Raw genomic sequence first — 14,191 nt, 5'->3', positions numbered from 1 at the left:
CTCACAACTAGAATGGAAGCATCTTTGCATTAGAGGAGCATTAGAAATCATCTGGTCCAGCCTGTGATCCTATGAAGAAGACCCTACTACAATATTCCTAACAAGCGGATGGGATGTGGCAAATATCTCTAACGACTGGGAACCTTTCTGTAGAGGCAGTACATTTCATTTCTGGAAAGCCGACATTTGGGAGGTCTTCCATAAGTTGAAACAAATCTGCTCATACCTGTTAGTCTTGGTTCTTGCCTACCAGGAGCAAAATGAATGACTTCCCTTCAGATATTTGAAGAGAGTGATCATGTTCCCCTTAAGGGTTCTCTTGGGCAGCTAAGTGGTGCAGTGGATAAGAGTGCTTGTCCTACAGTCAGGAAGACTCATTTTCCTGAGTTCAAATCTGGCCTCAGACACTTACTAGCTGGATGACCCTGGAAAGGTCACTTAACCCTCAGTTTCCTCATCTGTAGAGTGAGTTGGAGAATGAAATGGCAAACCACTCCAGTTTCTTTGCCAAGAAAACCCCAAATGGGATCACAAAGAGTCAGGCACAACAATGAGTGTTCTCTTATTCAGGTTAAACGTTTCCAATTCCTGCAACTGATGTTTGTCTGACATGATTTCATGGCCCCTCACCAGCTTAGTATCTCTCCCTTGGATGGACTCCAGTTTGTCAGTACTCTTTATGAAATGTAGTATCCAGAAATAAACATGTCCTTTAGCTGAGGTCTAAACAGAGCAGAAGACAATGGAACAATCTCCAGGTATACTATGCCTATCATATTACCACATCTCTCCCTACCCTTCTTTGGTCAGACAACTTTGCTTCTAGGATTTTTCCTACCTTCAAATGCTTCTGTGCCATTATAATGTTCTTTTGTCCTCCATGGGTGAGTAGGCTAAGTTGGGACCCCAAAACTCTGGTGTTCCTGCCAAATTAGCAATGTCAGGCTTTGTTTTCCCTTCAATTCACAATGCCAGGAGCATAGGGTGATTCCTATATCCTTCTCTTGGAGATGCTAAGTATAAATGCAAGCTATTGATAACCATATGAAAGAATGTTCCAACTTATTACTAATAAGAGAAATGAAAATTAAAACAACACTGAGGTTTCTCCCATCAATCTGGCAAAGATAACAAATAATGAAAATAATAAATGTTGAGGAGGACTATGAGAAGACAGGGACATTAATGCACTATTGGTAGACCTGGGAACTAGTCTGATTTTTCTGGAAAACAATTTGGAATTATAAAAAATAACATTAAGATATATATTATCCCCTGACTCAGTGAAATCACTATTAGGCACATACCCCAAGGAGGTTAAAGATAAAGGTAAAGATATATATATATATAAATATATATATATATAGATAGATAGATAGATATATCTATACACACACACACACAAAATATTTATAGCAGTATATTTTGTAGTTGCACAGAGCTGTAAAGAAAGTAGGTACCCAATGATTGAGCAATGGAGGAGCAAATTGTCATAAGTAAATGTAATAGAATATTATTTTGCCTTAAGAAATGATGAATATGAAGAATGTGGAAAACTTTGGACTATTTGTTGTAGGAATTGATTCAGCATTTTACTGATAAAATAGAAGAACAATTTATACATTGATCACAATAATGCAAAGAAAAATATGCATTGAAAGATACCAGAATTCTGATCAATGCGGTGACCAATGGTGAGTTCGGTATAGTGAAGCATGCCTCCCCAGAAGGGGGTTGGTGGACTAGCAGTGTGGAATGAAGCATTCACTGTCAGATATGGCAACATGTCTCTTTTACTAACTGTAGTTAGGGGATAACTTATAAATTATCCCTTATAAGGGACAGCTCTATTTGGCATGGGGGGAGTAGATAAGGGATTGAAATACGTGTGTGTGTGTGTGTGTGTGTGTGTGTGTGTGTGTGTACGTAAAGAAAAAGGGGAGTAAGGGGCAGGGAAGCTCATGTTACCTTTTCTACATTCAGATTGACTCCGTGCTGCCTATCATGAAAATCTTTCCAACACCGTACCAAAAGGCCAGTCCTAAAGGGGGCTCATCTTATGACATACAATTCCACAGTCTTTGCCTAGATCCAAGAGTCTCTGATATCAAGGAAAATATACTCTGCATACAGCTTAGAGCCTGCAGGGCTGGTACTATTAGTATTCCAAACCACATGTTTCTGGCCTTGTTGCAAAACGGGAATGCAAAAAGAGTCAGGTGGAAAACTCTGGACAGCTACCACCTCTGGAAGCCGCTGCACTTGCCTGGATATGCATATCTGAGTCCAATCCCACTTTATTTGACATAGGGAGAGTCAACCTGTTACCAACAAAGTAGGTGGTATGCCCATAAAATGAGAGGCTCCTCCCAAACTAACTCTGACTGATATATTTCATGCAAGTCATGTGACCTATTTAAAAGAGGACTTATTTCAAACTGAATGAGTCACTGCCACTTTTACATTAATAGACCTCCTTTCTCCATTGGGGTCCTAAAGTACTCTTAGTCAGTTTCTCATCCATCCTGAGGTAGGTTAGTGGATAGATAAGTAGTCAGCATCCATACTTGTGAAAACTGGGGCATAGAAAAGAGGAGAGGTTTTTCAGTGAAAGCAAAAGGAAGGAAAAAAGATCCAGTTAAGAGACAGGTTCCATCCCACCTGGTAGTTCTCTCTCTTTAAATGGATCATCCATCTCTGAACTCTTCGACCTGGCATCACTCTCACATACAGGAGTCTCGTACCTGGAGAAGATAAAGATGTGCTTCAGTTAAGATTGACTAACAACCCACAGCTTTGCTGTTGTGGTTTAGCATTCATAACAGAGTATCCACTTGTTATTTTTATAATCATATGCAGAGCTGTGAACTAGTCTGATTATTCTAGAAAACAGTTTGGAATTATTAAAAAAAATCACTGAACTGTATATTATCCCCTGACTTAATAAACTCATTACTAGGCACATACTCCAAGGCAGTCAAAGATAGACGGAAAGGAGTTATACATACAAAAAATATTTATAGAAGTTCATTTTATAGTTGAAAAGATCTGTAAAGGAAAGTGGGTGCCCATTGATTGGGGGATAAGAAAGGATGAATATAAAGAATTTTGAAAACTTGGGAATATTTGTAGGAATCGATTCAGCATTTTACTGATGATAAACTAATCACAATAATCTCCAGGAAGCCACAAATAAACAAATCTCATCAGAAATTATTCCAATTGTATCATTTTAATTGATCTTTTTCAATAGGATGGCAAAAGCACTTTTTAAAAGGTCATTATCCTTGTTTAGATAATTTAACCATCGATAAAGCACCCACAAAACCCAGGTAGCAACACTCATGGGTACCCATTATAAAGGGAAAGCTGGTTTTGGGTAATATGAACAGATCTCTCATCCTTAGCACTCTTCTATCCCAGTTTCTAGTTCAAGACCTACAACAAGCAGCTTGCCAGTCTTACCGAGTGGAAGTGCCAGGAAGTGGGCGTCCTGTGTCAACGAGGACACACCAACAATAGCCAGTGGACTGGTGGCACTGTACTGGCTTATAGAGCCCTCCAGGGGCACACTCTGGGATAACAATGCCCTCCCGGGGGTTCTGGCGAGCCTCTTCTAGCGCACTCTGTCTTTCCTGGTCACACGAATGGACTTTCTCTAGAAGAATCAATAGAAACAGATATCTTATCACTTCAAGGATCTACCTACTGGGCCAATACTCCAGACTAAAAGATGACCTGGCCCAGACACATGAAAAGGCTCCATTTATCAAAGAAGTACCATGGAAATCTTCAATGTGGGATCTGGTTTTTCTTTCTCTTGCTAGCAACAGCGGTACCTACAAGCACGTTGTTCTAATATCTGCCAATTTAGCAATGATTTTGTTTTTAAATTTTTAATTAGATCTCCCTATTTCACCCTGGAAGTACCATGGCCATTAATGGGCCAGATCCCAACAATAATTAGGGAGTTTAACCTGCTTGATTTCCTCTAACCTAATGAGCCCCTCATTAGGCAGCCTGGTGGCCCTGTTCTTCTGGGGGCCCACCATATTAGTGGTAATAATAATAATAGCTACCATTTATATAGTGTCTACTATGTGCCAGGCACTATGCTAAATGCTTTACAAATATTATCTCATTTTTTCCTCACAACAAGCCTGAGAGGTAGATGCTGTTTTACAGATGAGGAAACTGAAGCAAATGGCGTTTAAGTGACTTGCCCAGGGTTATACAACTAGTTATGTTTCTGAGGTTGAATTTGATTCAGGTCTGACTCCAGGCCTAGCACTCTCAGACTTAATGTGGACACCTCATCAACTTTAACCCTACTGCAGCCCAGAACTCCCAAGCTCAAGTTATCCACCAGCCTCAGCCTCCCCAAAAGCAAGAACTACAGAATGCACTCCCATTCATGGTGATATCTGTATTTTTTCCCCACTTAATAGTATTTTATTTTTTCCAATTACAAGTAAAGATTGTTTTCAACATTTACTTTTATAAGATTTTGAGTTCCAATTTTTTTTCTCCCTCCCTCTCCCCTCCCCAAGACAGCAAGCAATCCGATATAGGCTATACATGTACAATCATATTAAACATTTCCACATTAGTCATGCTGTGAAAGAAGAATCAGAACAAAAGGGAAAACCTTGAGAAAGAAAAAGCAAAAAAAAAAAAAAAGAGAGAGAGAGAGAAAATAGTATGCTTCAGTCTACGTTCAGACTCCATGGTTCTTTCTCTGGATATGGATAACATTTTCCAAGATGATTCTTTTGGAATCGTCTTAGATCATGTGTATTGCTCAGAAGAGCTAAGTCTATCAAAATTCATCATCGCACAATGTTGTTATTCTGAATTGTTTTTAAAGCCATAGAGTGTGATTCAGGAAAGCATATGTTGTAGCCTACTGAGGAATTTTGTCATGACAACTTATTTCTCTACCTTACCTGTAAAGACTATGGTCAATCCTTTTTTTTTAATGCTAAAAGTATATATCTAAATCCAAAAACTAGTATTATATGTGATGGGGAAACACTAGAAACTTTCCCAATACATATATAGGTATAAAGCAAGGATGCCTCTACCCTCGCTATTATTTGACATATTTGTAGAAATGCCAGCCGTAGCAATAAGAGAAGGAAACTAAAGGAATTAACATTCACAAAGAGCAGAAAATAATTATCCTTATTGGCTGAAGACAGGATGACTTGCCAGAGAATCTGTAAAGAAACTGACAGCAAAGAAACTTCATCAAAATAGCAAGATACAAAATAAGTCCACAAAAATCATCAGCATTTCCATATAGCAATAACAAAATGTAGGAGAAAATAATAGAAAGGGAAATTCCATTTGAAAAAAGCCTGCAAGAAGCATAAGACATTTGAAAGTCAATCTAGACTTAAGACACATGCAAGACATTTAAATGCAATTACAAAGAACTCTTTAAAGACTGTGGTCTATCAACTTGCATGACCTTCTTAAAGATGACGATTGTGATAATGGTCTTGAGAACCTTGTAGAATTCTTAGCCTGCCATATAAAATACATTTTATCATGATAAGAATATGAAGATTACTATAAGGTATAACAAAAATGAACTAATGATGGAATTTTATTCAGACCCGTTCCAGGCTATGGCAACTAGTAGAGACCCCTAAGACACCACTATTAATATTCTTTCTTTGGACAAAAAAGCCCTGGGTTACCAAATCAGTGTTATTTCCACCTCTGTTCTTCAAGATCTCCTCTCCATATTTATCTTGCTCTTTTTAGACTGAAGAACATTTTTCTTGACAGAGAAAAATGACAGCAAAGTGCCTAGCATCCTAGAAATGCTGACCCTCGGTATAAAACCACCACCCATCAGTTCCTATGATGCTTGAGAAGAATGACAAAAAAGAGTAGGTGGAAAGTCAGCAAAATTGACTGGGGTCTTCATTTCTAAACTTAAGTCTCTAGCTAAGATATCTTTGTGTTACCTTAAAAAGAAACCTTGAATACTTTCCAAGGTTACCTAAATCCAAAAATAATTTTTTTTTACTTATTTTCCTGACCCATTTTATGACACAAAAAAATGTAACATAAAAAGAGAGCATTGACCACCCCTCACAACAACAGCTTTTTGTTAATACCATATACATGGAATACATCATCACTGACATTCTCTAATGTCTCAGTGTGGTGAGAAGGTGATGTTGGGTTCTCCAACGTTATGCCAGTAGAGTATAAACTTTGGCAGGTCTCTTTCCAAGTAAAGAAGGCTTCAAGTACAAGCCTTGCAATAAATGGAGTGACTATTTTCCTAGGACCAGTCTAGCTAAATTGCAAGAGGCTTATCGCCAGAAGATTGGTCACCAGGTGATAATTATTTTTGGCTACAGCAGCCCATAAAGAATGTCTAGTGCACAGAAGGGCTCTATCTACATCAGTGGAGGTAGAGTTAACACTGATGATATCATAGGTATTTTTAAGTGTTGAAGTTTATGTCATATAACTCTTTGACTGGAGCTTTAAATTAATGTATTATATAGGCCACATTCTTAAGTAATAAATATGACTGAAAGAAAAACCAGAAACTGGAAGTTAGAGCTTTTCAGACAGAATAAAATATGAGGGATATAAATTTCCACCATCAGAGTCCACCATCACTATCCACCAGCTGTTGTGGACATGTGAAATAAAGAATAAACCAAGATAAGAAGAACAATGGCTTTATAGTTTGGACCCTTTGGGGAGATTTCTAGAAATTATTTACAGCGATTCTCAAATGTTTACAGAGAGCTTAGTGACTCACAGGTCAATCAAAATGTCATATACTCAAAAAGTAGTATAGAAACTGAAAACATAAGAACAGAAGACTTAGTTCATTTAGCCTAGAAGTTCAATCTGAATTAGTAAAAAATGTAAACTGTAGAATGCTTTTAAAGAAATTTAAGGTTTATTGCTTTCAACTCACTCAAACTTGGTTTATAGTACTTTTAAGAAGAGACCTCTCTTTAAGGAATACCTAAGCATGATTTGTATAATTTGTAATATTAACTCTTTAAAATAATAAAGTTTTTTAAAATATATAGGCTAAAAGGTCCCTCTTAAGTTTTTTTTATTACTGTTATTTTGCTCCAAAAAAACTGTTTTTTCCTTTATGAAATGGAGACAATTTAATCTCAGTCCAAATTAAATTATTCTATATTATTTAGATCCAAATTAGGAAGGGGAAAGGAATATGCATTTATATAGTGCCTACTATATGCCAGGCACTGTGCTAAGTGCTTTTATAAATATTACCTCATTTGATACAGAGGCAATGAGGTACAATAGAAGGGGTCCAGGAATTAGAATCAGAGTAACTGAGTTCAATTCTGACTCTTACACTAGTGTGACCCTGAACTTTCTCTCTTTGGGTCTCAGTTTCCTTACCAGTAAAATGAAGGCATCCAGGCCAGAAAATTTCTAAAGTCTCTTTCAGTTTTAAATTTGTGATCCAATGGAGTTCTACTATAAAGAGAAATTAAACGCTTCCAAGAATTCATTTGCTAATTCTTGTCTAAAGGTCACGCAATGATAAATATCTTATTTATAAAATGAGATAATATTTGTAAAGCACTTAGTACAGTGCCTAGCATGTGGTAGTCACTATATAAATGCTTATTCCTTCCCCTCCCCACTACTCCTATTTATAACTATCCCACTTACCAGCTAGAGATGACAATTTGGCTTAACTCCTTTCTGTGCAGATAGAACATTCCCTTTCTTTCTGAAACTACCTGAAAAAACTGGATTCGATCTTTCCTATGCCTAAAGACCTTAACCCTAGCTACTTTTGGATTTTCTGTACTTGAACTGTCACATTCCATCCTCTCTCTGTCCTCCACAAAAGGACATATGTGTCCTTTACCTGTCCATACCTGTCACTTTCCTAAGGATAGTGAAGCTGGTTCCAAATGCCACGAAGATATCTACCTACTTTGAAGGTCTCTGAATCACTTGTGGCTTGAAAAAAGCTCTCTAGAAGCATGGTACTATTTTAAAGGCCTGCTTTTTCTTGGAAGGGTTCAGAAAAGGGCAGCTATGTCTCATAGTGGGAATCAGGACCCTAAGTGACACTAAGGGTTAGTGTTTGACAGAGGAATAAAGGTTCAAAGCAAATCACTTTCTCCTCTTGGGGACTTTTTTCTAGTCAAACGAAAGGCATACAGTGAGTACCCACTCTGTTCCATCACTGTACCAGGTAATACAGGTGATAGAAACGATACAGAAGTGGTCAAACAATAATAAAAACAAAAACGCATCTTTTTCTTAAGGAATTTACCATGTAGCTGGACCAGAGGGAATCACAAAATGAATCACATAGCAAAGGAAATAGTATATAATCCTATTCATAACAAGTGTAAGAGTGTAAGGAACGTTCCAGACTTGGGTTCAAATCCAGTCTCGGATACTTACTAGCTGTGTGACCTTCTACAAGCCATTGAATTTCACCAAGACTCAGGCAACTTTCTGCAAGGGTCTGCAAACTATGACCAGAGGGCTAGGTAGAAGGAGGTGGGCTTGCAGGGCTGTACAAAAACAGGGATTTTGGCAAATTTAGCCCTTGGGTGGTAGTTTGCCAACCCTTGTCTTAAGGCTATATAAGTTTATGAAGTATCCTTGATGTTTTGTCTTTTAAAATTCAGCTCAAGTCTCACCTTCTGACCACTTCATACCCCATCTCTCCTCTGAAATCCTAAGGCCTATATCATCGTCAAACATCTGATATTTATCATAGGCTACCTTCTTCAGGACATCTCTCCCCTGTGGTTCTGAGAACTCATCTATCTACTCATATATCTTTTCTGTATATAGTTGTTTGCATGCTATCTCCTCTACTAGAAAGTGAATTCCTTGAGAGCAGGGACTTTGCTTTGAGTTTTTGCTTTTTTTTATATAAGGAAGCTTAACACAGAGTTTGGCACAAAATAAGCATTTAATAAATGCTTGTTCACTGACTATTGTCAGTTAATTCATTTACATGTCATATATATTAAAATATACACACACATATACACATTTATTTTTATCTGTTCTTCCAGCTAGGTAGTTAAGTAGTTGCAATGGATAGAGTAGTAGGCCTGCAGTCAGGAAGACCTGAGTTTAAATTAGCTGTGTGACCCTTAACCTCTGTTAGCCTCAGTTTCCTCAAATGGAAAATGTGGATAATAACAACAACTACCTCACAGGGTTTTTGTGAGGATCAAATGAAATAATATTTGTAAAATGCTTAGCGTAGTGCCTAGCACACAGCAGGAGCTATGCACTTCCCAACTAGATTGTAAGCTCAAAAAGGGCAAGAACTGTCTCATATCATGTGTTTGCAGATCATATAGATAGGCCCTGTGGCACTTAGCAAGTACATAAAGAATTTGTTGGCCAATTAGCAAGCACTCAATTGTTTGAGTCAGATTCCAAGAGCTCAGGGAACAGGAAGATTACCTGCTGCTACAGGTTAATGATAGCAGAGGGATTTTCCTAAAGCATAGGTCTGACCATGCAGTGATTTTAATGAAGTTGGAAAGGCACGCAGAGGTTAGATTGAGAAGGGCTTTAAATACAAAGCAGAGATCTTAAGAAGTAATAGAGAACCACCAGAGTTTGAGTCTCTACAGTCAGACTTGAGCTTCAGGAAAATCATCTGGAAAGACAGATTGGAGTGGGGAGACACTCAAGGCAGGGATGCCAACAAAGAGGCTATTAAAATTAGCCAAGAGAAAGAGGTTATGTGCTGCTGAATGAAGCTGGAGAAAATTAAAAAAAAAAACCTACCAACTGAATCCACTACAGATTTATGTTATACAGTCTCAGCTGGGCCCTCACTGCAGCAAGGCAATCCCTTTACATCTGTTTAATTAGCTTACTATTCCACTCTGCGCAGTGGTTCCTCTAAACCTTTTTATCCCTAGTCAAAGTTCCCATGGCTTTCATTCTGCCATCCCCTTAGCTGGTTACCTTGCCTCACATTTTACTGAAAAAAAATTGAGGTCATTTGCTGAGAGCTCTTTCTTCCCTCCTATTTATCTCAAATTACCCAGATACCTTCTGCCACTATATCCTTTTTTACTTGTCACACAAGAAGAGGTAGTCTTTCTCCTTGCCAAGGCAAATGATCCTATTTTACCCTGTCTTCTCCATAAGTTTGCACCCTTTATTATCCCTCTCTTTCACTTGTCTTCAATATCTCCCCACCTACTGGCTGCTACTTCCTGACTACCTAAAAAAAAAACATGCTTATGTCTCCACCATCCACAAAAACCCTCATTTGATCCAACCATCCTCATTAGCTATCATTCCATATCTTTCTTGCCTTTTGGGGCTAAACACCTTGAAAAGGCCATCTATAATAAATGCTTCCATTTCCTTTCCTCTCACTTTCTTTTTTAACATCTAAAGTCCAACCTCGTCATTCAACTGTAACTGCTCTCTTCAAAGTTACCAATGAACTCTTGTCTTATCTAATGGCCTCTACTCAATTCTCATCTGACTTCTCTGCAGCCTCTGACACTGATGATCATTCTTTTTCTCCCTGATACTCTCTTCCCTCTAGGTGTTCGCTGACACTGTTCTATCTTGGTTCTCCTCCTACCTATGTGAGTACTCCTTAATCTGCCCTGCTCTGATCTTCATCCAGGTCATTCCCACACTAACCACAGGGCTGTGCTGGGCCCTCTTCTCTCCTCCCTCTGTACTATTTCATTAGTGATTTCATTAGCTCCCATGGATTTAATTATTATCTCTATCCTGATGAAATCTCACACCTACTTACCCAGTCCTAACACCTCTACTGACCTCCAATCTCCCATCTCCAACTGCTTATTAGACATTTCAGACTGGATATCCTGTTGACATCTGAAACTCAACATGTCCCAAACTGAACTCATCTTTTCCTTCTCTTTTACTCTAAAGAGTATCACCATCTCCCCAGTCATCCAGGCTTCTAACCCAGGTGTCATTCTCAACTCTTTACCCTATCTCACCTTCTACATCCAATCTATTGCCAAGGCCTGTATATTTTATCTTCTTAACTTCTCTCATATACAACCCCTTCTCTGACACTAATACCACCTTGAAATATGGCAATAGCCTTCTGGCTGTTCTTGCCTCAAATCTTTTCCCCCTCCAAACCATCCTCTACTCAGCTGTCAAAGTGGTCTTCCTAAAGCAGACTATGTCACCACTTCACTCAATAAGCTCCTGAACATCTCCAAGATCATGTACAAAATCCTGGTTAATGTTCAAAGCCCTTTATAATCTGCCCAATTAACTAATTATCTTACACTTTACACTCCCCACCTCACACTCTCCTTCCTGTTCTTGAAAAAGGCACTCCATCTTCTCACTCTGGACATTTTTACTAGTTGTTCCTCATGTTATGGAGTGCTCTCCCTCTTCATCTCTGCCTCCTGGTCACCTTCAGGACCCAGCTAAAATCTCACCTTCTGTGGGTAGCCTTTCCTAATCCTTCTTAATCCTAGTGCCTTACCTCTGCTTATTATTTCCATTTTATCCCATATATATCTTGTTTGTACATGGTTGTTTACATATTGTCTCCTTTATTATATTATGATCTACCTGGGGACAGGAACTATACTTGCCCTTACTTTGTAACCCCAGGGCTTGGCACAGTGCCTGGAGCATACTAGGTACTTAAAAATATTTATTGACTGACTGACTGAATTAGGGCGGTGATAGGCACAAATATTTAGAGATGCCTTTGAGATAGAACTGACAATATTGGCAACTGATGGGTAAGGGAGTATTGGAGAATTAAGAATGACACTGAGACTATAAATGTGAGTAAATGTCATCCTTGACAGAAGTAGGGAAGTTCAGAAGATGGGTAGATTTAGGGAGAGAAATAATGACTTCTGTTTTTGACATACTGAGTTTGAGATGTCTTTGGAATATCCAGTTTGGAATGTCTAATAATCAGTTGGCAATGCTGAACTGACATTAAAAACAGATACCACAGCTAGATATACCATCAGCAAAGCCATGACACACTGGAAGAGGGGGAGGAGAAGGAAAAGAAGACCCAAGACAGAGCTTTGGGGATACACCCACAGGTAGGAGGTAGGATGAATATGGTCTTAAGAAAATAAAGGAAACATTTAAGCTATGTCCCCTACAATTAGTTCTAACCTCATCTGCTAATCTAATCCCTCTAGACTCCTGGCAAAAATGAACAAAATATTGAAGGAAAACCCAAAGTAAAGCCTTTTACAGGTTCTTTTTACAACTAGTTAAATTTCTTAACTTTTGGGATTTCTGGTTAAGATGGTGACATGAAAATTCACAAAGGGGCTAAATGATTATTAAGTGTTTATATTCCAATATAGGAGAATAAAGAAGCATCTCTTCAGAATTTTAGTGTCTTCAAGGGTCACAGAGGAAGTCTGGAAGACAAATATAGGGCTGAGGTGTGGTTTTGGTCTGTTATGCTAATTTTAAAAGAGGAAAGAAAAGGGAGGGAAGAGGTATATACTAGGGAAGAAATAAGGAAGAAGAGGAAGTTACTATTTGTTCAAAATTGGAGTGTGCCAAAAGAAAAGTACATAATCACGGAGGAAAGGTTACTTACAAACTTCACTCACTTAAATCTGATGAAAAAAAAGCCAAACACACAACATATACATTGATATAGGGTTTTGGGTAGAAACATTAAAAACTCAATAGGGAAGGGATATGGAGAGGGGGAGGTGTTGGTTTTAAAAGGACGGTAGAGTTGGGAAGATAATAGATAATCACTGAGAGTAAAAACTTCAACTTCAGAGAGTAGATCATAAGTTGGGGGGGGGTGTCAGTGAGAGGAGGTTAAAAAGAGACAAATCATAAGAACTAGAGACCAGAGTCTAGGCTAGGTAAAATGAGGAACAGCAGAGGGGTAGGAATAGATCATTTCAATTGTAAATAATAATTTGATCATATTCCTTCCCTTTCTACCTCCTTCTTCTTTCTAAAGGGGTTGGGGCAGAAAGGAAAGTGAGGGAAAAGGATAAGAGGATATGAATAGGTATAGGGATAGGAAATGGTACTTCTGATTTCACTAATATGGGGAATACTAAGAAGATAAAACTCCCTCTATCAACATAATCACCTTCTCTGAAGTTTATATTTTATAGAGTTGTCTACCGTAGTAAGAGGTTAGTGATTTGCCCAGGGTTACAATCAATATGTGTCAAAGACAAGACATGAACTCAAGTCTTCTTGGTTCTAAGACCAACTTTCTATTCACTACATCACTGCTGCCTAAACAGGATATTTTGGGTGGTGGGTAGGATTAGAGAAATGCACAATTAATGATCATAACCATGAACATAAATGGGATGAACTTACCCTTAAGACAGAAAAGGGTAGTAGAATCTAACAAAATATTGTCTAAAAGGAAGACACTTGAATCATAAAAGATTCACATAGAGTTAAAATAAGGGCACGGAAGAGTATTTATTATGCCTCAGGTGAATCCCCAAAAAGAAGGAATGGCAATCATGATCTGAGACAAGGCAGTACTAAAATGAACGTAGTTAAAAGAATTAAGTAGGAAAACTGTATTGTACTTAAATGCACCATAGACAATGAAATAAGAATAATAATAATATATATATATATATGTGTGTGTGTACATGTATACATATGTATGTATCCAGAATGATGTGGCATTTAAGTACCTAAAAGAAAAGCTAATCAAATAGTAGAGGGAAATAGAAGGAAAAACTATAATATTTAGGGACCTAAATGTGTCCCTTTCATAATTAAATAAATATAACAAAAAGATAAAAAATAAAGAAATTAAGGATATGAATAGAATTTTAGAAGAGCTAGATATGATAGCTATTTGGCGATTACTGAATGAAAACTAAAAGAAGCATATGCATGACATATTTATAAAAATTAAATGAATATAACTATAAAACACTAAAAATAAAGACTTCATTGCATAAATGTACACACAGATCTATATATATTCATTGTTGTCACAAGTCAATATAAGAAAAATGACAACAAAAAGGAAATTAATTGACTCATTCAATATCATCTCAAATTACTCAAGGGTTATTTTTAAGAACTAGACAAATAATAGAATTTATCTGGAGGAAGAAGAGGTCAAGAATCTCAAGATGGATAATGAAAAAAAAACTAGGAAAGAATGGATACTAGCAGT

The 14,191-nt window shown here is 37.7% G+C and overlaps 1 protein-coding gene across 3 annotated transcripts in view; it reads right to left on the bottom strand.

Moving 5' to 3' along the window:
* The window catches only part of LOC114030005 (SPARC-related modular calcium-binding protein 1), a 195,067-nt gene that overhangs the window by 15,172 nt on the left and 165,704 nt on the right, over window positions 1-14,191 (bottom strand). For all 3 annotated transcript variants that reach the window (XM_027844663.1, XM_027844665.1, XM_027844666.1), the window contains exons 8-9: window positions 3,466-3,658; window positions 2,662-2,744 (exon numbers count right to left, since the gene is read on the bottom strand). In XM_027844663.1, the coding sequence (XP_027700464.1) occupies window positions 2,662-2,744; window positions 3,466-3,658 (276 nt within the window). The remainder of the gene's footprint in view (window positions 1-2,661; window positions 2,745-3,465; window positions 3,659-14,191) is intronic.

Source organism: Vombatus ursinus, unplaced genomic scaffold (assembly GCF_900497805.2).
Source record: "Vombatus ursinus unplaced genomic scaffold, bare-nosed wombat genome assembly UNPS02014945.1, whole genome shotgun sequence".
Lineage (NCBI taxonomy): Eukaryota > Metazoa > Chordata > Mammalia > Diprotodontia > Vombatidae > Vombatus > Vombatus ursinus.
This window is presented reverse-complemented; position numbering and strand designations above follow the sequence as displayed.